At 44.4% G+C, this 25,742-nt stretch overlaps 1 protein-coding gene across 3 annotated transcripts in view; it reads left to right on the plus strand.

The window, feature by feature from the left end:
- Positions 1-10: 10 nt before the first annotated feature.
- The window catches only part of LOC147007758 (dynein axonemal heavy chain 8-like), a 37,141-nt gene continuing 11,409 nt past the window's right edge, over positions 11-25,742 (plus strand). The window contains exons 1-6 of one of the 3 annotated variants that reach the window (XM_085866437.1): positions 14-2,032; positions 2,224-2,323; positions 6,906-7,025; positions 10,826-10,961; positions 15,650-15,837; positions 22,256-22,789. In XM_085866437.1, the coding sequence (XP_085722563.1) occupies positions 1,950-2,032; positions 2,224-2,323; positions 6,906-7,025; positions 10,826-10,961; positions 15,650-15,837; positions 22,256-22,381 (753 nt within the window). In that variant the 5' untranslated portion in view covers positions 14-1,949 and the 3' untranslated portion in view covers positions 22,382-22,789. Of the gene's footprint in view, positions 2,033-2,223; positions 2,324-6,905; positions 7,026-10,825; positions 10,962-15,649; positions 15,838-22,255; positions 22,806-25,742 lie in introns of those variants that run through there. The other 2 variants (XM_085866439.1, XM_085866438.1) reach the window with 2 other exon arrangements.

The following is a 25,742-nucleotide window of genomic DNA, read 5'->3' on the forward strand; positions in this document are numbered from 1 at the left end:
ACCAATCAGCCTTCTCCCAATCATCAGCAAGGTGATGGAATCCATCATCGCTTCAGACATTAAATCCTTCCTCTTCTCCTTCCTCCAGACATATCTCTTTCCTTCGATAGGGCCAAGCACCCTGCCCTGCTCACCAAACTCTCTCCCGATGGTATCCAAGTACATCTCCACTCATGGCTCACAGACTTCCTCTCCTGTCGCAGCCAACGTGTGGTCCTTAATGGAGTTCTCTCATCCCCTCTTCCTGTCCAAGCTGGAGGTCCTTAAGGCTTAGGCAGCGTTGTGGGTCCTGTTCTTTTTCTGGTTTTCATCAATGATCTCTCTGATTCTCTGGAAAATCCTCTTTATCTCTTTGCTGATGACTCCACCCTCTGCCGTACCATCTGTCATCACTCAGACCGGCAAGCAGCAGCTTCTTCACTCACTGCAGATCTGGATAAAATCACAAACTGGTCCAACACGTGGAACATGTCTTTCAATCCGGACAAATCTCACACCCTCACGATGTCTCTGAAAGGACCGTCTGGAAAACCCACACCATCTCCAATCTCAACAATCCTCGAGAAGAAGTCCTTTCCTTCAAGCTTCTGGATTTCACGATCTGCCATGATCTTTCTTGGGAAAGCCACATTTCCAACCTGGCCTCCAAAGCCAGTCACCGACTGGGAATCCTCCATCGTGCAAAGTCCTTCCTCGGCCCACCTGAGCTCCTGACGACAAACAAAGTCTTCATCCGCAGCCTGATGGAGTACTGCTCTCCTCTCTTGCTGGTGTTCGCGTCTCTCACCTTTCTCGGCTTCACTTTGTGGACACCATGACATTTCGGATCATCGGTATCTCCAGTGAAGAGGCTGAGTGTTTGGGTTTCTCACTCTTTCACCGCAGGCAGGTCGGTGGTCTTTCTGTCTTCTACCGTCTCCTCTCCGGTCTCGCCCCCCCCCCGGCTCTGTCTGCGATACGTCCCTCCCATATTTCTGCGGGGCACTCAATGTCCGCCAGCAACTCCCTTCTGGTAAAACTACCAAAATCAAGAATTTCTGCTCACCTTCACTCTTTCATTCCTCTTTTTTTTCTCCACCTTTGGAACAAACTCCCACACTCTCTTCATTTCGACTTTCCTCCCCAGATCTTCAAAACAGCTGTTCACCACCATCTCATCTTCCCCCATCCAAAACTATGATATTTTTCATCCCCACCAATCCACCCCAAACACACCTCCTTCAAATTCCCTGCTTTCCTTCCTGAAAGTCCCTGTGGTGTCCACCTTGTACACCCCGTGTACACCACCCCATCCCTCTCCATTCCACAGACCTCCTCATGTCTCTGTTCCACACTGTTTTTTACCTTCCCTCTCTCTCCTCTCTTGTCTACTTCTACTCTTGTTGTACGTTTCTGTGTGTTCGCTCTAATACGAGCCCGATAGTGTATACCAAAAAATAAAATTTACTCAGGATCCCCTATTTTACAACTCTCTCTCTTTTCCCACATTCCCAGAAGTTGCGACTTGATTGAACTCGTCATCGCAGCCGGTATGACGAAAGTGCGACACCTCCGGCACGCTTCAGGGTTGGGATTGTGGACAGATGTCAAAAAGTTGTGGACACATTCGGACGAAACTTGGACACATTGGGCGACAAGGAGGAATTGATTCAATTTTGGTGAAGATCCGAATCCCAATCCGGAAACAAGAATTATTTAATTTTTAAAGTGATTCTTCACCATTGAGAGATCGGGCCAAAAACGACCCACATAGGTCGATATTTCAAACATGTATTTGGCCCGGTGTGTTCTCGGAGGTCAGGCGTTACCTGGCGGAGGTGTGCGCTCTTCCGAGTGCCCTTCTGCTACGAACAATGGAGCATTTTAAAATTGAAAATGTGGATTCAATTTTGGAGTTATCCTTTATGAAGCATTGAACGAATAATTTATTCATTCTTTCTTTACATCTCATGTCGATCCAACTTCAAGAGTTCATGAAGTCTTTCTTTGTGAAAATTATTTCAACCTCACAATCTCTACTTTTGCTGCGAAGGTCGGTGATTGACCAGGAATGTATTGATCAATGATGCTCCGATTTGATGACGCGTGATTGTTTTCTCATGCTACACCGGTTTGGTTGGACTATAACTTAGTGAGTATCATTTGTTTCCTGGCATTATTATTTTATGCAAATGAGTAATCACTGGAAATGTACTTCCCATTGGGAAATCTTCCTTGTCTCAGATTTGAACATCTGAACATTCCTTGCATTTTGCCAGAAGTAATCCGTGTCGCTGAACGGATCTTGCAACATTATTTCAATGAAGTTGAGAACATAAAAAAGGTATGGACACTGAATTACTCTCTTTTTTTTTCACTTGTGCACAAACTGTTTTAGTCTTCTCATAAATAAATGCTGCACGTGATTCATTGTCCTGAGAAGCTTGAGGGGGAAGAGTGTGAAGGTTGCTTTGAGAGGGAGGGAAACGATTTGGTGGAGGTATGGTGAAGAAGGGAGTGGGTAGGGAGAGGTACAAGATTTGAGGGGTTGGGAAGAGGGGGACGTGTGCTGAGAGGAAGGAAGGAGCATGTTTGTGGTGATGAGTGTACCGATTGAGAGTGAGATATCTGTTAGGTTAGAATGGAGAACACAGATGTTAGAACACCACACAGTTTGGGACAACAGAGGGGGAGCTGATACTGAAGTAGAAGACATTGAAGTGCTAAGAGCAGAGGTAGGATGAGGGGCAAGAAGTGGGAGAATCAGTGGAGCCGGCAAGGCTGGTAGTGCAGCGGCCAGCCCATGAACCAGAGTTGGTGTCAAAGCCACCCAATGCTCGCCTGTTTATACATTTATCGTTTTTAAGACGTCTAATAATTAATATTTTTTATAATTCTCGAACAATTTTTTTTGGGGGGGGGATGGAAATCACTGAAAGCATGCAGAAATGCAAAAAAAAAAAATTTTCTCTAAAATTTTTTTGGGGGGGGAACAAGTCCAAAATCTAATGGCATGATCCTTGGACCATACCTAACCCCCCACGAAGTTTCGTCGAAATCCTAATCACTTAAAACATGTAGAAATGCAAAAAAATGAAATCGAAATTTTGTTGAAAAAAAGTTGCAAAACATTTTTTTTCTCGAACAATTTTTTTTGGGGGGGGTGGTTGGAAATCACTTAAAACATGTAGAAATGCAAAAAAAAAAAGTTTCTTTAACATTTTTTTTTGGGGTGGGGGGGGGGGAGGGTTGGAAATCACTTAAACCATGTAGAAACAAAAGAAATCGAAATTTTATTGAAAAAAAGTTTCAAAAACATTTTTTCTCTTACAATTTTTTTTTGGGGGGGGTTGGAAATCACTTAAAACATGGAGAAATGCAAAAAAAAAAAAATTTTTCTCCAACAATTTTTTTTTGGGGGGGGTTGGAAATCACTAAAAACATGTAGAAAAAAAGAAATCGAAATTTTGTTGAAAAAAAAAGTTGCAAAAACATTTTTTCTCCAACAATTTTTTTTGGGGGGGGGGGTTGGAAATCACTTAAAACATATAGAAATGCAAAAAAGAAAAAAATTCTCTAACAATTTTTTTTTGCGGGGGGGGACCAAGTCCAAAATCTAATGGCATGATTCTTGGACCATACCTAACCCCCCACCAAGTTTCGTCGAAATCCGTCGAGGAGTTTTTCCGTAATACAAAAAATTTAACATTTTCACGCTAACGCTCACGCTCACGCTCACGCCGGGGTATCGCTATAGCTCTCGGTTCTTCGAACAGGCGAGCTAAAAAGGCCCTAAAAATCAGTAACCCCTCCCAGTGGTAGAACAAAGCAAGACCTGTTTTCAATGAATAATATGAATGTCCAGTTATGGAAAAGGATGGTTGTCCACTTCTAAAACGTGTAAAACTGTCTGAATTAACCCTTCACTTATGACCGTGCCTTTCTCCAGCTGTGTAAGGAACTGGAACATCCGGTATTTTCCCACGAAAAGTCAGTAATATTGTTGTCTGAGTTACAAAACAGGTTTGTCGAGATCCTACAAGCAAGTGGACATAACCAAGGGCAAGAATTATCATGGAAGCTGAAGCTGAAAAACCGAGACGCCATGATGGTGATAGGATCGTGTTTATTTCTCAAACAGGGAAATCTGACTTTGTGTGTTCAAATATGGTGACTGTTGGGGATGCACTCAGAAGGGTGCATGAATTACGTGTCGAAGTGAGTGAGCAAGGAGAATTTGGACCGGTAAACGATGCACAAGAGGTTGGCAATCAAAGTCATTTAATTCCACGCAGAGCTGCAGGTATAATACGCCAAGCTGCGAATGGCATCACATTTCAGTCGCGTAAGTATGAACCGAGTAACCGGTTACAGATTGAGAAATGCAGATCATATTTTGTTTCCCGACCTGTTGATAGATTTTATTTCCTGGTGTACATCCAAACATGATTTTGATGATGCATCTGGTGTCTCCGAAGGTAGCACAGGAAATGATTTTCTTCGAGTACCAGCCATATGTCATAATATTATTTCCCTCTCCTGCTCAACACACACTCCACTTACATTTGGTCTTGGGGTCCAAATGCATCATGACTTCTCAAGAGGGTGGTCAGAATTCTGAAAAACCAAGTGTTTGGAGCCAATACAGTCACATTCGTATTTGACAGATATGACAACACATCATCCATAAAAGCCAGCGAAAGAGAACGTCGAGGCAGCTCAGTGACCAGTGTCGTGCAGACACACCTCATCCTTGGCAACAGGACAGTACCCCATTTCAGACAGTTTCTGAAGGGACCAGGAAACAAGTCAGATCTTGTTGCATTTGTCAGTCAGTATGTGACTGAAAATGGGCAGGACAGAATTCCATATGGCAAGTCCATTGTTGTAGCAGGGAGGTTTCGGAACAGTCAAGAAGTGGTGAAAGTTTCCAATACTGGCCATGAGTCTTTGCTGGATCTTTACAGTACACAAGAAGAGGCTGATACAAGGATGGTTCTCCACGCAATAAGCTTCTCTTCCCAAGTATCCAGGACCTTCATTCGCAGCAATGACACTGATGTACTCATGATACTCCTGTATTATATGAACCAAGGACTTTTGAGTGAGCAGGTGTTCATGCACGCTGGCCATGGTGGAAGATACACCACAACAGAGCGGTTTATCCCTGTACATTCCATTGCTGAAAACCTTGGCAGTGATATTTTCCAATGCCTTCCTGCAGTTCATGCACTGACGGGATGTGACTCGACCGGCGCACTTTTCCGGATAGGGAAGAAAACTGCATTCTCTACACTGTCAAGTCAATGCGAGTCTGGACATTTGGTTGCTGGACTTCGTGATGTCTCTGGCTCTGATCAGGAGAAGTGGTTGGAAAGTGCTTGCACCTCTGCACTTTGGCTGTATGGTCGTAAGGGAAGGTGCTCTCAAACACGAAATGACTTAAGGTACCGACTTGCCCACTACAAGTGATAAACCGGCTGCCCCACTGCATCCCACGGAAGATGCATTCCGACAGCATGCTCTCAGAGCCAGATTCCAAACCCGTATCTGGTGCAGCAGTCACATCCCAAAGCCAAATTTGGATGAACCATGCAACAGTGGATGAAACAGTCAGGGTGAAATGGTATGAAACAGTCAACAGTCAGGGTGAAAATGGCATGCAGATGATCATGTTGACACAGGATTCTGCCCCCGCCGAAGTCCGAGATGTAACACACCTCTTTTTGTAAAGATGGTAATTGCAAGGATGCTGCAAAGTGCCCACGTCTGCTTGCAGGACTGAAATGCATTGAAATATGTGACTGTGTCGACTGCCCAAATTCTGTTGCTCTTCCAGTCGGTTTCGAACCTGAAGAGTCCAATGTGTTAGATGCTGAAAAGATATGCTGTACATGCAGGTAATTCTATCACCGTAGATCCACTGAACATGTCTCTCAATGGACACACTGAATTTGTAGACACGAGGAACTGTTTATATGAAGTTCAATTGCAGTTCCTGGGACATGGCGATAAATTTAAAAAGCAACATATTTTGCAGTTAGTTTGGATTGTAAAGGGTGAATCGGCATGAGATCCAGTGTTTTTTAAAACATGTACCTTAGCAGTTGTGGCTTTACTTTATCTATATTATCTCAAACAAATCTTATCTGTGCTTCCAGGATGACATCATTTGCCTCGCCAGATTTTATCAGGAAATCGATCCCTGAAATAATGGGCTGAATAATCCCTTTAAATACCACATGCTACCCTTGAATTACCCTCAGTTGTGCCATAAGATGTCCGTCCTCTGTCTAAGTTACAAGAGATCTGCATTTATCACACATATGGAAAATTTCCAAAGAATGATTTGAAAAGTATGTCAGAAAATTCAAAAACTTACTGAAGTGTTAAAGCACATGCCAAAAAGCATTTTAAGGTATGTAATCAGAATAATTCTGTTTCCTGTCATGTCCGACAAAGAAAATCATGAAAGTTTTTTTTGGTTCTTTTTTGCTGTACTAATGTGAAAATGCTTTTATAATTCCACCCGTAATCTGACAGGCTCTGGGATAGAAGGGGTTAATTGAAATGATTACTCACCTTCTGGAAATGGACAACCATCCTTTTCCATTAATAAACATCCATGTGAATAATTTAAAAGAGGTCTTGTTTTGTTCTACCGTCGGGAGGGGTATGGTGGTTTTTTCAGCCCTTGGCCGCTGCTATATGAGAATGTGGCAGGTGGATCAAGAGCAGGTGTTTTAATTAACCCAAACACCCAATTTCCACTCTTGCACTTCCTTGGAGTGGTGTAAAAATTATTATTTTGGAGTTCAATTGGTTTTTGTCACCAAAATTGCAATGAAAAAGCTTTAATTCATTTTAACACATGAATCCACATTGATATGTTTATGTCCTTCTCCCATCCTCTGATAAAAACACAGATTTTTGAAAACGAAAAGCATGATCCTCCACGTCAAAGAGATACAACTCCAACTGAAGGAAGAATACTTTGGGCTCGTAATCTCATCGCGCACCTTAAATATCCGCAAGAACAATTCCATGTAGGTTTTCACAGATGCTGAATTTATGGATTTCTGACATGTTGTCTGATTTTGGTTTGAATTTTTTGAAAATTTTGAAAAAAATGTTTTTTTTAAAAAATCGCTCTGTCGTGTCTAAGTCTTTGTATGGACGTGAAAGGTAATGTTAAATGATCCCCGATCCCATTCCTCAGTGGGAATAGGGAAGTGTTTTAGGTGAGGTCAGGTCAGGTATGGGAGCATGCGCCGGAGCAGCGCGTCGCTGCGTCCACTTTCCTCCGGTACTCCAGGGTCCTCCGTCTGGCCATCCCCCAGGCAGATGCCTGGCCCATCCCCATCTCCTTGAGATGCCGACCAACCTGCTGAAACCATGAGGATCGTGGTCGGCCCATCGGCCTCCTCCACTCACGAGGCTCCCTCGCTGAGAGAATCTGGTGAGCAGGATCAGCGTCAGGAAAATGAGCCACATGTCCATACAGCCGCAGCTGACGCTCACGGACAATGCAGGTAACAAATCTCATTTGAGTCTCTCTCAGTAACCGCTCGTTGGACACAAAATCCGACCAGCGATAGCCAAGGATTCTCCGAAGAGACCTGGTGCAAAAGGATTGAAGTCTCTGTCTCAGATCCCTGGTCAGAGTCCAAGTCTCACATCCGTAGAGCAAGACTGAAAGCACCAAGGTCCTGAAGACTCGGACTTTCATCCTCCCGCACAGGTACCGGTCACGCCACACCCCATGATCCAGTGAATCCATGACTCCCCAGGCCCGACCCAGACGTCTATTGACCTTTGACTCGCAGCCAGCAGAGACATGAATATCACTGCCAAGGTAAGTGAATCTCTCCACGACCTCAACATCCTCACCACAAACAGACACAGACAGGACAGCAGCATCCAAGATGTCACCGAAAGCCTGGATCTTAGTTTTGACCCAAGAAACCCGTAATCCCAACGGCTCCGACTCCTCATTCAGCACCTCGAGGGCCCCCAAGAGGATGTCTAAAGTCTCCGCAAAGATGACTGCATCATCTGCAAAGTCAAGGTCCGAGATCTTGACATTCCCAAATGACGCACCGCAACTTGATCTCTCCGACATCCTCCCTAGAATCCAGTCCATACAAGTGCTGAAAAGTGTGGGGGCAAGTACACATCCCTGACGAACTCCAGTAACAACTGGAAATAAGTCAGAGGTGGTACCACCACACTTCACAGCACTCTCAGTACCAGAGTAGAGTTCAGACATCAGATCGATCAGTTTTGGTGGCACCCCACGAAGACCAAGAATCCTCCAGAGGACATCCCGATTCACTGAATCGAACGCTTTACAGAGATCAACATAGGCTGCAAGCAGCCCCTGCCGAAACTCTCGTCTGCGTTCGGTGAGGACATGAAGTGCAAGGATACGGTCAATCGTTGACCTCTTTGGTGTAAAGCCTGACTGCTCTGGACGCTGGTGCTCAAGCAGATGGTGGCGAACCCTATCGAGAATTATCCGAGCAAAGACCTTGCCCGGCACTGAGAGCAGCGTCACCCCTCGGTAGTTGTTGCAGTCTTGGCGATCACCCTTCCCTTTCCAGAGAGGGACAACAAGACCCCTCTTCCAGTCAGTTGGGATGATGCCTGTGTTCCAGGCAGAGCACAAAACTGCATGCAACGACACGAGTGCTGCGTTTCCACCAGCCTTGAGAAGTTCAGCATGGATGCCACAGATCCTTGGAGCTTTGCCCCGTTTCAACTGGTTCACCGCAGCCCGTGTTTCCACAAGCGTAGGTGGACCACAGTTGATTCGAGGGTCAGCAACAGGGATTGTAACACCCTTGACGTCCAACTCGACAGTTGGGGGATCAGCCTGGTACAACCGCTCAAAGTAACCGGCCCAGCGGGCCTTCACTTCAGACTCCTCTGTCAAGAGCCTACCACTCTCTGCTCGAACTGTAGTGCTCCGAGGGATGGGCTTGGATGAACGTAATGCGCGAATTCCCCTGTAAGCGGAACGAGAATCACCTGTCCACAGGTGATGCTCTACCCCCTCACAGATTCCTCGCACATAGGCCTCCTTGTCCACCCTCAGTGCACGTACAGTTTTACACCTCAGCTCCCTGAACAGCTCAGCTCTGCCATTCAGCCTGGCCCTGCGACTCTGGTCAATGGTATCCATTGTCCCTTGAGAGACAAAATTCTTCTTTGCCCTGCGGTGAGCTCCAAGGCATCCACCGGCAACATCAAGGACGGTGGTCTTGAAGGCGCTCCACAACTCTTCAGGACCCCCCAAAGCACCCAGACCCCCCAAGTGTCCACTCAGCCTGTTCGCAAACTCCTCAGCTACTCTCTCATCCCTGAGCTTGGCAACATCCAGCCTCGGCTGGGATGGTACCATTCTCCAGGATTTAAGGTGCAGCTTTAGAGTTGCTACAACAAGCCTGTGGTCAGTATTGAGGAACTGAGCACTCCGGTAGACCCTGCAGTTCTGGATCATCCTCCAACGACCGTCAATGAGGACATGGTCAATCTCCTTTGCCACACCGCCAGCGTTGGAATACCAAGTCCAGCGATGAGCTTGTGGGTGCTGAAACCATGAACCAGCCACCCTAAGTCCATGACTTCTTGCAAAGTCAAGGAACTTAGTGCTATTCTGGTTCATAGTTCCTGACCCATGGGGACCAACACACACCTCATAACCGTCCCTATCAGTTCCAGTCGATGCATTGAAATCCCCCAAGACTAGAAGTGTATCTCGTCTGGGGCACTGATCAACCACAGACTCGAGTGTGGCGTAGAATGCATCCTTCACGGTGAGATCACTCGCCTCAGTCGGAGCATAAACAGAGACCAGGGAAATGACACCTAAGGAGTGACGAATCCTTCATCTCATAATACGCTCGTTGACCGGTGTTACCTCAATTATCATTGGGGTCAGCTTATTGGACACAGCTACAGCAACTCCTTGGGTATGGTAACCATCAAAGCGGCCAGACCAATAGTAGGTGTAACCACCCACCATTATCTCGCCGCAATCCGGTCTCCGAACCTCAGAGAGAGCTGCAATCCCGATGTCCAAACGCTTGAGCTCAGATGATAACAGAGACAGGTGATCATCCTCTCTTAGGGATAGGACATTCCAGGCACCCACCCGAAGGGACCGCCTCAGGTTAACCCAAGGAGACCGCCGTCTGGTGGACGACACCTCAGCACCACTCCGACACACTCTCCCGCAATCTGACCCAGGGATGTTACCCCGTGGTTTCCCTCCTATCAAAGATTGGGGGTCCCGAAGGCTTTGCCCCAATCCCGTCATCCGGTGAGCTGCCCTGCGAAGGGAAGCTGCACAGGAGGTACTCCCACGGAGTGAGTTTTCAGATTTTTTGCGTTTTTGCGTTTTGCGGAATGAAGGGTTTTACGGTGGCCGGAGTGCAAATCCTGCCACCAACCTCCTAATAAGAAGTGACCCAACTGCAGGAGGACGTCCGCAGACACAGTTGGGCACTAGATATGGATGGCCGTTGGCTCACAATGAGCTCCTCCGCCCTTTGACAGGTTTTGTTTTTAATCCTGCTGGGTGTCCATATCCAAACACCCTCCTCACCAGAAAACCTGGTGGAGGAGACGGTTTAGTCGCCGACAACCCGATCATGGAACAGGTTAGTACAGGTTTACATGGTACCTGTAGCAGGTCACAGATCGAACCTGACCTGACAGACAGGTTGACGAAATCACCCTTTGGCTGATGTCCTAGTATCTAACAAAGTAATACTTCAGCTGAAAAGCATCAACGCACTTGTACAATAATATTTGCACTGTTATTGACACAACTTGTTTGCAGAAAATGCCATTGGTGCTTTCATCAGAAAGTGGAAAGAAGGCTCTCGCGATGCACGACAACACTGCACATGTTCTGAAGCGTTACGTGGATTCGCATCACACAGATTGGAAGAAGAGATTTGGACCAATTTCCTTTGGTAAGATGTTTTTATTCTCTACACGAGTCAATACCCACTCCCTTTGGGAAGATTTGTTTTCCGAATCATCATCCTTTCCCCACGCACAATACACCGTCCCTCTGGCAGGGTCCATGGATCAACCACTTGCACTGTTTCACCTGAACAGGTGAAAATCGCAAGTCGTCTCCCCGCACTGTTGCTGGGGGAGGGGTCGAGGGGGATTATTTATTTTATGTTCATAACCTGACTCTTGGCACTAAACCGACACCCTTAAGTGGCTTTGCTGGTGGGGTGACACCCTGCCAGGACGAAAAACATCTTCTTCTCCTTTTTCTCTGTCGCGCTTCACATTTCGAGGCTCCTCAGCCTCGTTTAGGGAGAATTTCAACAGAAGAAAACCCGAAGCACAAATGAAAAATTTCATGGAGGTCAGCCAAGATGTTTTTGATTCCATGAGGAATGGACACACAGGTCGTGTGCAGCGGGTGGGAAATGGGGTTTCGTTCCATGACCGAAGGTGCTCCTTGAAATTTCGCAGATGAATAGACAACGATGTGATGGTCTCCCTGGGTATGAAGTTCTCCGGTGAAATCTCCGTTAAACACGGCTCCGTGGGGTGTTGAACTTTGCGACCAGGGTCCAAAAAGCCGCTTTTAGCAATTCGACCATTTTTAAGGACTCGTATCTCCAACACCACTAATACATGAGTGACTGTACTCATTGAACTAGAAGAGTGGAGAACATACTTTCAAAATTCAAAACAGTGAAGTTGTCCTTGCTTTATTAAAATAATTATCATGATGGAAAAACAGCGATTTTTCATCAACAACTAATCCGCAACCACCCTCGTTGATACATCACTGATTCCAAATTAATCCCGGTGGAGAAGTCATGAACCATACATAAAAACAACCCACTGTACTTCTGAAATGTTGAGATATTGAACAAAAGCCATGCCATCGAAAATTAAAGCTGTGTCACTCGGGAATGAGACGACAACATTCTCCACCTTGCTCTCCATCAAATGCAGTCAAACAGATTTGTCCGTCTTCGCCATGCCGCCATCTGAACCCGCAAGAGGGAGCGAAACCGGACTGAGAGAATATGATGAAACTTATCTCCTATCTAATTGGCGAGTCTCTACGGATAATGAGGAGCCGCGCGACCAGAGTGCGATCAGAATGAAAAATTATCTCTTTGCTTGATTTTACTTGAGAATGTTGTTTTCACCTGTGAAGTGAATGTTTTCAGCTTCTGGTTTTTCAGGATGGAGTAAAAGTTTACATCCGGTGGTCATTAAACGAGAATTCACAAAATGTTCTCGCAGACATTCACCCAATTCATGGGCATTTCAGATATCATTTTTGATGTCACGACGGGCGACAACCCCTGAACTTATGCACACCAGGTCCACACATGGTTCAAAGCGTTTACAATGGACTTTGTTGTTGATATCAGGCTTTCTACATGACCCTCATCCCTCTTAGTTTGGATCCTGTCTAAATCCTTCTCTGATTACGAGGGTCTTAATGGCATCCAGCCAGATCTTGACGGCGGCGGGCAATCACGGCACGCTCATTTTCCACTGGAATCCATTGATGAACAGCTCCGCGATTCAGACTGAAGTTCGTGATGCCTGTGGATGTCTTTGAGTCTCAATTTACAGTTTGCTCAACAGCCTGATGGCAGGCAATCGAAGCAAATGCCTGTTTGTCTTGACGCCGAACAGTCCACTCACCACGTTCACGCAGGGTGTGTTGTGCACATTGCGACCATCTCGACCCAATACAATGTCAAATACCTCGTGTAGTTCACACGATCGTATGCAAAATACCTTGGCAACATGAGCTGACCGCAGCAAGATGTCGGCCCCAGTCAGATTCACAAGTGGATCGAATGAAGAGAAGTATCTCGACCATTTCCCAGGAGGAAGACGAGAAGGTGAATGCAGGATTTGTCTGTCCCCATCTCTCACCAGAAGTGTCATGCATGGACAGAACAGCTTCAAATTCCGTCCGATCGACGAACGCAGCATTTCCTGCATCACTGCGATGATGTGGCTCACTTCACCATCCGATAAGGAATCAAGGAATTTGTGGAACCTCAAGCGGTGAAGACTTTCGTTCAGAAATTTTGACATCAGATTGACCGATTGTAGCGGTGGCCAGAGATGACACCATTCCCGGATCCTATGATTGCCTGGGCTTCAATCATCACATCACATGAAACGCTTTCCGATCACTGCGAGAAATGCCATGCAGGTGTGGAGTTCACGCATTCCAGCCACGACATTGTGAGATAACCGGTGATTGCTCCAACAAGTCTCCTGGACTTTCGCATATATAGCCTTGTAACAGACAATTACAACGTGATTGAATTGGAAAGAGTTGGCCATCTCCAAACTTTTCATCAGGATTGTATGAATTGTTGACAAATCAATCGGTGAAGATTCGCCGACGGGCAGATAAAGTTGGCCAGACTCATCGAGAACCTCGTCTGCCTGAAGGATTGTATGAAACCCAGACCATCCCAGGATCAAGCGGAGCCCGGTGTCGACATATTTACAGCGGATGAATGCCATTTCAATGGGAATGGCATCCTTCACAACCACGTCATGCTTTTCCTGTTTCAACGAGCATTCCGGTGTGATGCCAGGATTCAAGGGGCCATGTCTTTTCCTTTGAATATAATACTCAATGGTGGAATCTTCAGCGACCTGTTTCCCTTCTTCAAATATACTCTTTCGGAGCCATCTGCGGAGCATTCACCACCCGCTGAACCTCCAGACCATTCGTGCGGTGGTGTTGCGCCATGTCCAGTTTGGGTTTCCTCGCCAAAATCAATATTATCCCAAACTATTCTTGTCGGGGTCTTCTTTGAAAATCCAGCTGGAATGTTATTAGCGAGCTTGTGAATTCTTACTTAACCGAAACAAGTTTCAAGACGTACAACAGTCTCGTGATGCACAGTGACCATAACTGTTCATCAAATTCAACAGCTATGATGAACCGGATAAAATGTCTGATTGTCATCATCAAACTCACAGACTTTGGCGTTTGTTTTTGACCCCTCAAAGCGAGTTGAATGATGTCCTGACAAATGGACAGCACTTCAAATTCGGTAGGGGCACAAAACTGTCTGGAATCGGTTCATCAATGGCACCTACAACCCATGCTGACATATTGAACTAGAGGGGGAGCACTCGGGAGAGTGCAAAACCTCCGCCGCCAATACTGCTGGGTCACTCAAGTGAACCTGATATCTTATTCATTAAATATGTCAACAGTGCTGACAGAGTTATAGTTCTTTTCTCCAACATTTTTTTGGGGGGGGGGGGGGGTTGGAAATCACTTAAAACATGGAGAAATGCAAAAAAAAAAATCGAAATTTTGTTGAAAAAAAAGTTGCAAAATCTTTTTTTCTCTAACCATTTTTTTTGGGGGGGGTTGGAAATCACTTCAAACATGTAGAAATGCAAAAAAAGTGTTTTTTTCTCTCACAATTTTTTTTTTGGGGGGGGTTGGAAATCACTTAAAACATGTAGAAATGCAAAAAAAAAAAATTCTCGAACTTTTTTTTTGGGGGGAAACAATTTTTTGGGGGGTTGGAAATCACTTAAAATATGTAAAAATGCAAAAAAAAAAAATTTTTTCTCAAACAATTTTTTTGGGGGGGAGGGGGGGTCTAAGTCCAAAATTTAATGGCAGATCCTTGGACCATACCTCACCCCCCACCAAGTTTCGACAAAATCCGTCGAGGAGTTTTTCCGTAATACTGTTCACAAACAAACAAACAAACAAACAAACAAACAGAAAGGAGTGAAAACAGTAACCTCCATCCATCTTCGAAGATTGCGGAGGTTAATCAAGCATTCGGGACTGTGCCCTTCACAGCAGATAAATTCAGGTCCGTTAACCTTGGAGGCGGCCAAGGACACTGATGTCTGGGACAACACTTCATCTAGTTCTGGATGAATAAAGTGCCATTATATGCCATATCAGAGGTTTTGGGGGAGGACTTCTGATGGGTTGTGGGGGGTTTTGGGGAGGGGGGTAAGAGCATCGATGCTTGAGGGTGGCTGACACGGCTGACAGTTCTGAAGCATCTTCCTTTGCTCGATTACAACGTTTTTGGCGACACTGTAGCCATTTTTTTTCAATCCCACCGAATCTGTGTGAAGGTACGAATATCTCGTGGATTAAGACTCGGTCGGGTTAATGGTGGGAGAAAAAGATAGCTGGTTGGGATGAGGGATGGCCTGAGGTGGTAGTGCACAGCCTGCTTCAACTTCTGGAAGATTGATCTTCCCCAGTCTGTGGTTGTGCAGAGAAAAAAAAGGCAGTTTTTACAAACAGGAGAAAAGAGGAATAAAACGAGTTGAGTTGTGCAGTCAGCCTGGATTCTGGGAGTTTAGGCAGGAGGGAGTTGCAGGAACAACGCCATGCATCCTTTGAACTCATTACTTTGTTCTTTTGCCCCGTTTGCTGAACCGTATTCCTGAGGATGTTTGGCTCGGAAATGTGGAAATATGCTGGGACTAATTAGGACGGTTAACGAAGTAGTACTAGTAGTGCATTCAAGGACGACGTAGCACATGATAAAAGTATTTGGGAGTTGGCCTAATCCTCAGGAAACGTGCGATGAATTTATTTATTGCAAAGTATACTTCAATGACGATTGTGATTATATGCTGTCACATCCTCCAGCACTACAAGCCACACTTCTTGTGCGACACCCTCAAACGGGACAGCTATTGGTGAACTTTGACCCACAAATTTTTGACAAAACACAAGAAACAAAATTCTTCATGAAAATGGGCCTCGAGGTTCCTGAAGAAGCTGTGTCTCTTCTCAAAGTGGAAAGGCGATTGGAAGCGACTCGGTCTTCTCTGGAGGTACGGTGAGCTTACTGGAGGTACGGCGAGCCATCTGGAGATGGCTTACAATGTTATTTTGGGGAAACATCTTCTCGTGTTGTTGGGAGTCATGGGACATGCAAATATTTTCAGCCGTCTTGCAAAAGTGAACATGTGTCAGACTCTTTCAAAATATTCCCAACAAATCCTCGCTCACACTCAAGCGACATTGATGCTCGACTCCCCTTTAAAATGGGCCTTGAGGTTCAGCAGTTACTCCCTTTATGGGCCTTTTGCACTCCGCTCCTTCCCAATTCCAGATCCAGACAATGCATGACGCCATCGCCAGGCGCCGGAGGAAGGGAGCACTCAGTTTTCACTCCGTTTTCTTGTTTGTTTGTTTGTTTGTTTTTCCTCTGATTACAACTGGGTTTACAGAAATGTAATCAGACTTGTCGTGAGGGCCAACTCGTGTCAAAAAACACACTGTCCCTGCTCACCCGGTCCCTGTGCATTGCATCTCCACTCACCCCGTCCCTTCTCAACTCCGCCATTGTTCGCCTCTCTGTGCTTTCCCCTCTCTAAACTTCGGTCAGGTCCACTCCAGCTTCACCAGTGTGTCCATCCAGGTTTCTGCAGATAACCCAGATATAAATAATGCATGTTTTATGGAAACATTTCGTTCACAGGATGTTCCAGACTCTTCTTTGTGTTTCCCTGGTTATTGTCTCCTCCACTGTGACAGGCTTGATTCCACAACTGGTGGTGGTGTATGTTCGTTTCTCCCTTCACCACAATCTGTGCCATTCACTGCTCACCCCCATGTCTATGTCACAGATTTAGTCTTGTGTGCCTCTGCTTAAAGTCTTTATTTTTGTGGTATACCCCCCCCCACTCTCTGCGATCCCCCACCCTCCAAAAAGCCATTGACTCCATGCGAAGCTCTCTTCGCAACTATTGAGTATCTGCTTTCTGCTCAACCATGTTCACTTTTCCTCATGCAATTGGCACATGCCAGTTGAATTACTGTTAGTTCACATAGTTATCTATGAAGGTGAGCAGCTCAGTCGTTCTGTGAAATGACATGACTTACTCAGTCTCTTTCTTTTCCAAAAAAACTTCCCCAAATGGCAACCATTCATGACTGGACCTTCTAATTCAAACTTTTTTCTCAAACTTTTCCTGTCCTTCCTCAGCTCCTCCAGGCTCTTTTGACCATGTGTTGAGATAAGCAGGGTGCTCAAGGTCTGCCAAAAACCCCCTTCTTGTAAAACTACCAAAATCACGAATCACTGCTCACCTTCACTCTTTCAGCCTCTTTTTTTTCCCCACCTTTGGAATAAACTCTCTCACTCTATTCAATCCCATTCTTCCCTCCAGGCCTTCAAAACAGCTGTTCACCAGCATCTCTTATCATCCCCCATCCAAATCCTCGATCTTTTCTTGCCCCGATAATGTACCCAAGCCCACCTCCTTCAATTGCCTGATTTCCTTCCTGAAAGTCCCTGCAATGTCCATCTTGTAATGTCCTCATGTTCCCGGCCGCATCCCTCTCCCTTCCATAGATCTCCTAATGTGTCTGTTCTCCACTCTTTTATCCTTCCCACTCCCGCCCCTCTTGTCTCATGCCCCCTTGCTGTGCGTTGTGTGTTCGCTCTCATATGAGCCTCGACAAGGTATACAAAAAGTATCAACTACCCCTGATGTTAACTCATAGGCATTTGCTTTAAAAAAAGACTTGGATTCTTCTCCTGGAAAACAACTCTAACCCAAGGCAACCTGAAATCATTCCACAATGCCCACAACAAGTGTGTGTCTACTCTCAGGAGAGCCAGAAAACAACATCTGTCCTATCTCAAGAATGACCTTTCAAATTGGTCTATCTCCCATAAAATCGGGTAGCACCTTGTAAAGTCTGTCTTTAGTGGAAACTACCCTTCCATCCCTTCCCTCACTTCAGTAGCACCACAGCTGACTCCACTTGTGAGAAGGCTGAATTCCTCAATTCTGTGTTTGCTTCAGAATCGTGTGTCCCTCACCCCTCGCTCTCTGTACCCATCCTTCCCAGTCATACTCAGCTGGAACTGAGTTTTGTGTCTTTGTATCTGAGAAGGTGAAAAAGTTTCTGGAAACCCTCGACTCAGATTCTACAACTGGTCCAGACGGCATCAGCCCACGTGTCCTAAAAACCTGCTATGCTGCTCTTACACATCCCCTCTCTGCCCTTTTCACCCTTTCATTTGTGCTCGGTTATCTTCCACCTGCTTGGAAATCAGCTAACATCACATAATTACAGAGCGAAAAAGGTGCAAAAAACGGTATCCCCTTAACTACAGACCAATTAGCTTGCTTCCAATCATCAGCAAGGTCATGGAATCTATCATCGCACTGATTGACGTAACATCATTCCTTTTCTTCAACAGCCTCATCTCAGATCATAAATTTGGATTCAGATCTGGTCACTTCACCTTGGGCATGCTGTTTCTACTCTCCCAACAATGGATGGAGGCACTTAATATCAGACATGAGATTAGGGCCGACTCTGGACATATATTGATTGAGCTTTCGATAGTCTGACATCCCACCTTGCTCTCCAAACTCTCTGCCCATGCAATCCAAGGCCAACTCCACTCTTCGATTCCTGACTTCCTCCACTCTCGTATCCAATGTGTGTCTCTCAACGGAACCCTTTCATATCCTCTCCCTGTCAAGACTGAAGTACCGCAAGGCATTGTTCAAATCCCCATTTTATTCCTTGTCTTCATCAATGATCTCACTGGCTCTCGAGAAAACCCTCATTTTCCTGTTGCTGATGGCTCAACTTTCTGCCATGACATCCCTCATCCTCTGACAAACATGCAGCGGCCTCTTCCCTCTCCTCAAACCTTGAGGTAGAATCACAAACTGGTCAAACATTTGGAATATTCTGAGAAATCGCACACACACTCTCTCTCCAAAGAGGACCGTTCCGTAAACCCTGTCATCTATTTTCTTTAAAACCCTCTCAAAGAGGTTCAGTCATTCAAACTCTTGTGTCTCACTCTCAGCCATGACCTCTCTTGGGAAAGCCACATTTCGAAGTTGGCCTCCAAAGCCAGACACCGACTGGGCTTCCTCCATCATGCAAAGTCCTTCCTTGGCACACCTGAGCTCCGATCCACCTACAAGGCTTCAATCCATCGCTTGATGGAGGACTACTCTCTCCTCTGGGCTGGCACCACTGCCTCACATCTGGCTCAGCTTGACACCCTAGAAACCAAGGCTTTCAAGATCATTGTAATCTCTCAATATGAAGCTGAGTCTATGGACCTGTCACTTTGCCATTGCAGACAGGTCGGTGGTCTCTCTGTCTTCTTTTGCTTCATGTCTGGTCTTGCACCCTCTGCTATCTCCGTGCTTTGTCAACCCCCACCCCAGGTTTCTGCGGGACGCACATGGTCCACCAGCAACCCTCTCTTCATGAAACTGCCTTTATCCAGAACCACTGCCCACCTCCACTCATTTATTCCTCTTTTTTTCATGCCTGTGGAACCACCTTCCATACTCTGCAATCTCACTCTTCCCCCAGGTCTACGAGACAGCTGCTCACCACCATCTCAAGTCATCCCTCATCCAAAACCATAATATTTTTGACACACATTAAACCACCCCGACCCCTCCCAAAATTTTGCTGACTTATCCATCTTGTCCACCACTTGCATTCTCCCTGCCCCTTATCATTACCTGCATCCTTTGTCCGTATCGTTACATTTCTCCTTCCACCCTGCTGCTGGTGTTTCCCTTTTCTCCTTCTGTTCACTTTGTTCTGTTCTGTCCTGATCTGTTCTATTTCCTCGCTCTTCTATGAGCTCAGACCATAAATGTATATATATATTTTATATATATATATATATATATATATATATATATATATATATATATATATATATATATATATATATATATATATATATATATATATATATATATATATTTTATATATATTGTTGCGGATTCGCGCCCGCCGGCGTGCTGACGGCCACGTAACTCGAATCGCGGCACGTCGCCCACCGGACGGACAATCCAGTCGTGACCCTCTCGGACTAACGCCGGGAACCAGTCACGGGTGGACCTTTCGGTCTCACCGCGATCGAGCCAATCAGCCCCCGCGTGGGATAGGGTTGCTCGCCAAATTCGACCTACCTAAGTACCCACGCGGAGGGTAGACCGGGCGATCGCACCTCGCCGCAGGTCGACTTCGGACACGGGCCACTTAAGCGACCCGTTCCGTACTATCGGGATAACCGAGCGGTGTTATTCGTCGACCTCGACGGTTCGATTCATTATCGGGCGTATTCAGCCCACTACCAACCCTTTACGTGAAGCAAGATGAGGATTCAATGAAAGAAATGACGGCGAAGCGGGAAACAGTTCAACACAAAGCACATTTATTCGCGATGAACGGAAAGCGCACATATACAATTCCACCAAAAGCACATACAAAAGGAAAAGAAACACAATGCAAATTTTACACAAAAAGCAAATGCGACAATGCAGATCTAATACCGATTACGCGAGCACACGGCAACACTTATACAATTTTACTTCACAGACGGCGCCGACAACACATACCCAAAACCAAGGAAAAGAACACCCTCAAAGATGAGGCGGGCCTGAGGCCGAGACCGGGTCGGGCCTACCCGTCTGGTGATGAGACGCGGAGCGGCGATGGTGCCTCAACTCCGCGGGCCTCGCGGACAGTGTCTGGTAGGGGGGGGAAAGGGGCCCCCTTGGTCGCACTATCTCAGCGCGGGGGAAACAGAAGGGGCTTGCTGATGCTCGGGGTATAGAGGATTCCTACTCTGCCTCGAGTCCCGCGACGAGCGTCTCCACCTCGGCCAGGTCGCGCCGTCGGCCTCCCTGGGGTGCAGCTCCCTGCACGACGCGAGCACCCCCTCGTCTGCCCTCGCCGCCTCTCCACAGCTCCGTCCCTCCGCTCCGACTCCAACGCACACGACGATGACCAGCTCCTTCTTGCTCCTTCTTCCCAACTCCACCGCCCGCGAAGTCTTAACTCTCTGTCCCACTTGACTGACGAACGCGGTCGCTATATCAGCCCCGTGGCTTCGCTCTCTCATCTTTGACCCCTCCCTTCGACCTTTCACCTCGCTCCCCATTGGCCCGAGAAAAAGTGGGCGTGAATGCTTTTGATCCATAAATTTGCATATATCGATCGCCCTCCAACGCCCTGGGGGCGGGGCCAAATCGCCCCTCGCTCACCGATTGGACGGAACAAAAGTGGGCGTGTGTCGTTTTTGATCCGTTTTTGAAGTGGAAAATCCGTGGTTTTGTACACGCTGTTCGGCGCGCGCCCTGCACGAGTCCAACACTGGTACCCACAAGCGGCGCAAGAACGGTGGCGATGCGACGGTTGCGAGGTGTGACGTGAAGCGGCGCCGCGGTGGGTGGTTGATGTGGTGGTAACAATGGCGGTTGGTCCAAATTAAAGATAGTAAAAGAAAAACGGCTATCCTGAAGAGTCGCAGCACGCATAAATGACATGTATTCCCACTAGACAACGGGTTTGGGCCTAACTACACATGTACTTACCGAGATATCTCACCTAAGGGACCTGAATGGTGGTTTGCGAATTTGGTAACCACAACAATATATATATATATATATATATATATATATATATATATATATATATATATATATATATATATATATATATATATATATATATATATAGATATACATATATATACATATATATATATATATATATATATATTGTGGGCATCTCTTGGACAGTGAATGTAGAATCCCCAAGGCACAGACTTGTTTGGCAATTTGCGAAAGCTGATGGGTCTTCCTTAAAATCCGTTCTCTCCAGTCAAGACAAGTTCATCATCACATCAGCTCCGAACATTAGCTGCTGCATTAGCTGCTCTATATATTTGGCACACCTCAACTCTACCGGTGTGTGTCTCCATTTATTTATTTATTTATTTAATTTCCCAACACGGATAATAAAATACTGTACCAACTATTAACCTGAACCGATTTTCAATATTTAAACGGAGCTTGAGCTTAACAGCAGTTCCGACTGCAACAAAAGTGTTCATTAGGAATATCATTGAAATTGAGCATTGATCGATTTTAAGACTGAATTATTTTTTTAAACCCATGTATTAACCGCACCTCTAACTCTTATCTTTTTTGGAAAATAAAAAGTGCCGTTTATACACCGGTAAATACTGTATCCTACTTTAATTGAAGTACAGTAGATACTTGAATGCTGCGTGGGGTAACGTGTTCTACAAGCTCTGCAGGTATACAAGTCGTACTCTCATTTCTTCAAGACCAATGACTCTTTGAGAGGTTTTCGCAACATGAAAAGCACTAAATATTCAAAATATACAGTTCTGTTTCAAGATTTTAAACTTCCTAATTGTGCTTTTCTCTCTTCCAGGATTTCCTCAAGAACAACAATGAAATCCACCAAGGAATCTTTCCAATGTTCTGTTTTTTTATAACACGAACACGGCTTTCTTTTAACACAAACACTGCTTTTTTAACACTAACATGGCTTTTTTGAACACGAACATGGCTTTCTTTAAACACAAACATGATTTTTTTTTAACACAAACATGGCTTTTTTGAACACAAACATGGCTTTCTTTTAACACAAACATGGCATTTTTGAACACGAACACGACTTTTTTTTTAACACAAATATGGCTTTTTTCAACATGAACACGGCTTTTTTTGAACACAAATCTGGCTTTTTTTTAACACAAACATGGCTTTTTTGAACACGAACACGGCCTTTTTTAAACACAAACATGGCTTTTTTTTAAACACAAACATGGCTTTTTTTGAACACGAACACGGCTTTTTTTAAACACAAATAGCTTTTTTTTAACACAAACACGGCTTTTTTAATACCACGAACACGGCTTTTATAACACGAACACGGCTTTTTTTGAACACAAGCATGGCTTTTTTGAACACGAACACTGCTTTTTTTAACACTAACATGGCTTTTTTGAACACGAACATGATTTTTTTTAACACAAACACGGCTTTCTTTTAACACAAACATGTCTTTTTTCTTTTTTAAACACAAACATCGAACACGGTCTTTTTTGAACAAACAGAACACGAACACTTCTTTTTTTTAACACAAACATGGCTTTTTTGAACACAAAGACAACACAACACAAACATGGCTTTTTTGAACACGGCTTTTTTTAAACACAAACATGGCTTTTTTTAACACAAACACGGCTTTATTTTAACACAAACATGGCTTTTTTGAACACGAACACGGCTTTTTTGAACACAAGCATGGCTTTTTGAACACGAACATGGCACACAAACATGGCTTTTTTTTAACACACATGGCGACATGGTTTTTTTTAACACGAACACGGCATTTTTAACACGAATACGGCTTTTTTCCAAACATGGCCCTTTTTGCAAACACAAACATGGCTTTTTTGAACACGAACACGGCTTTTTTTTAAACACGGAACACGGCTTTTTTGAACGCGAACACGGCTTTTTGAACACTTCTTTTTTTAACATGGCTTCTTTTTCTTTTAACACAAACATAACACAAACATGGCTTTTTTTAAACACAAACATGGCTTTTCGAACACGAACACGGCTTTTTTTTTAACACGAACACGGCTTTCTTTAAACACAAACACGGCTTTTTTAACACGAACACAGCATTTTTGAACTCGAATACGGCTTTTATTAACACAACCATGGCATTTTTGAACAAGAACACGGCTTTTTTTTAACACAAACCTGGCTTTTTTGAACACAAACACGGCTTTCTTTAAACACAAACAGGGCTTTTTTGAACACGAATACGGCTTTTTTTTTTACACAAACATGGCTTCTATTTTTTTTTTGAACACAAACACGGCTTTTCTGTAAACATAAACATGGCTTTTTTGAACATGAAGACGGCTTTTTTTTAACACAAACACGGCTTTTTTAACACAAACACGGCTTTTAATACTAACACGGCTTTCTTTTAACACAAACATGGCTTTTGAACACACACGACTTTACATGGCTTTTTTGAACACGAACAGGGCTTTTTTAAACACAAACATGGCTTTTTTGAACACGAACATGGCTTTTTTTTTAAAAACAAACATGGCTTTTTTGAACACGTGGTCGAGCATGGCTTTTTTTTTAACACAAACATGGATTTTTTTTAAACACAAACACGGCTTTGTTGAACACGAACACGGCTTTGTTGAACATGAACACGGCTTTGTTGAACACAAACACGGCTTTTTTGAACACGAACACGGCTTTGTTGAACATGAACACGGCTTTGTTGAACACAAACACGGCTTTTTTGAACACGAACACGGCTTTTTTGAACACGAACACAGCATTTTTTTTAACACAAACATGGCTTTTTTGAACACTAGCACGGCTTTTTTTTTTAACACAAACACAGCTTTTTTTGAACACAAACATGTCTTTTTTTTAAACACAAACATGGCTTTTTTAACACAAACATGGCTTTTTAGAACATGAACACGGCTTTTTTTTAACACAAACACAGCTTTTTTTAAACACAAACACAGCTTTTTTTTACACAAACATGTCTTTTTTTTAAATACAAACATGGCTTTTTTAACACTAACACGGCTTTCTTTTAACACAAACAAGGCTTTTGTGAACATGAACACGGCTTTTTTTTACACAAACATGGCTCTTTTTTAACACAAACATGGCCTTTTTGAACATGAACACGGCTTTTTTTTACACAAACATGGCTTTTTTGAACACAAACATGGCTCTTTTTTAACACAAACATGGCTTTTTTGAACACGAACACGGCTGTTTTTAAACACAAACATGGCTTTTTTTTTAACACAAACACGGCTGTCTTTTAACACAAACATGGCTTTTTTTAACACAAGCATGGCTTTTTTTGAACACGAACACTGCTTTTTTTAAACACAAACATGGCTTTTTTGTTAACACAAACATGGCTTTTTTGAACACGAACACGGATTTTTAAACAGGAACACAGTTTTTGAACACGAACACGGCTTTTTCTTTTTTAACACAAACAAGGCTTTTTTGTACATGAACATGGCTTTTTTTTTAACACAAACATGGCTTTTTTGAACACGTGGTCGAGCGCGGCGTTTTTTTAACACAAACATGTCTTTTTTTTAAACACAAACATGCATTTTGAACACTAACACGGCTTTTTTTTAACACATACACGGCTTTTTTAAACACGAACACGGCCTTTTTTTAACACAAACATGGCTTTCTTGAACACGAGCACGACTTTTTTTTCACACAAACATGGCTTTTTTAAACACAAACATGGCTTTTTTGAACACGAACACGGCTTTTTTTTACTCGAACATGGCTTTTTTGAACATGAACACGGATTTTTATAAATGAACACGGCTTTTTTGAACAGGTACTGACATGGTACTACCACCACTACTACTACTACTACTACTACTACTTCCAACCCAATTATTCGCAGTTTCTTGTGGGGTCGGCCAGAGAACTTGTGCCATGTGTGTTAGTATAACCGTGAGAGCATCCTCTCTGAATCTGTGAGGTTAGTTGTTCAAACCGTGTCCTGGTGGGTGTCAAACTAAATATTTTTTAAATGGTATGTGCTGCTTCCTTGCGCGATGCTCAGCATTTAAAAAGGATAGAGAACTGACAAACAACGATAGGGATGTAATAATGACACATTCTTTGATGTGCTTTATGGCCGCTTCCTGTGTCGAAGTTCCTTGAAAGGGAACGAAACAAGACTCCCCGTGCAGGAGAAAAAAATGAAGCGAACAACACCCGATATTCCCAGGCAGTTTCCCATCCAGGTACTAACCTGGTACTACTACTACTACTTCCACCCCAATTATTCTCTGTTTCTTGTGGGGTCGGCCAGA

The sequence above is a fragment of the Eptatretus burgeri genome, chromosome 26, assembly GCF_056783735.1.
Source record: "Eptatretus burgeri isolate ZD-2024b chromosome 26, Ebu_testis_v1, whole genome shotgun sequence".
Taxonomy (NCBI): Eukaryota; Metazoa; Chordata; class Myxini; order Myxiniformes; family Myxinidae; genus Eptatretus; species Eptatretus burgeri.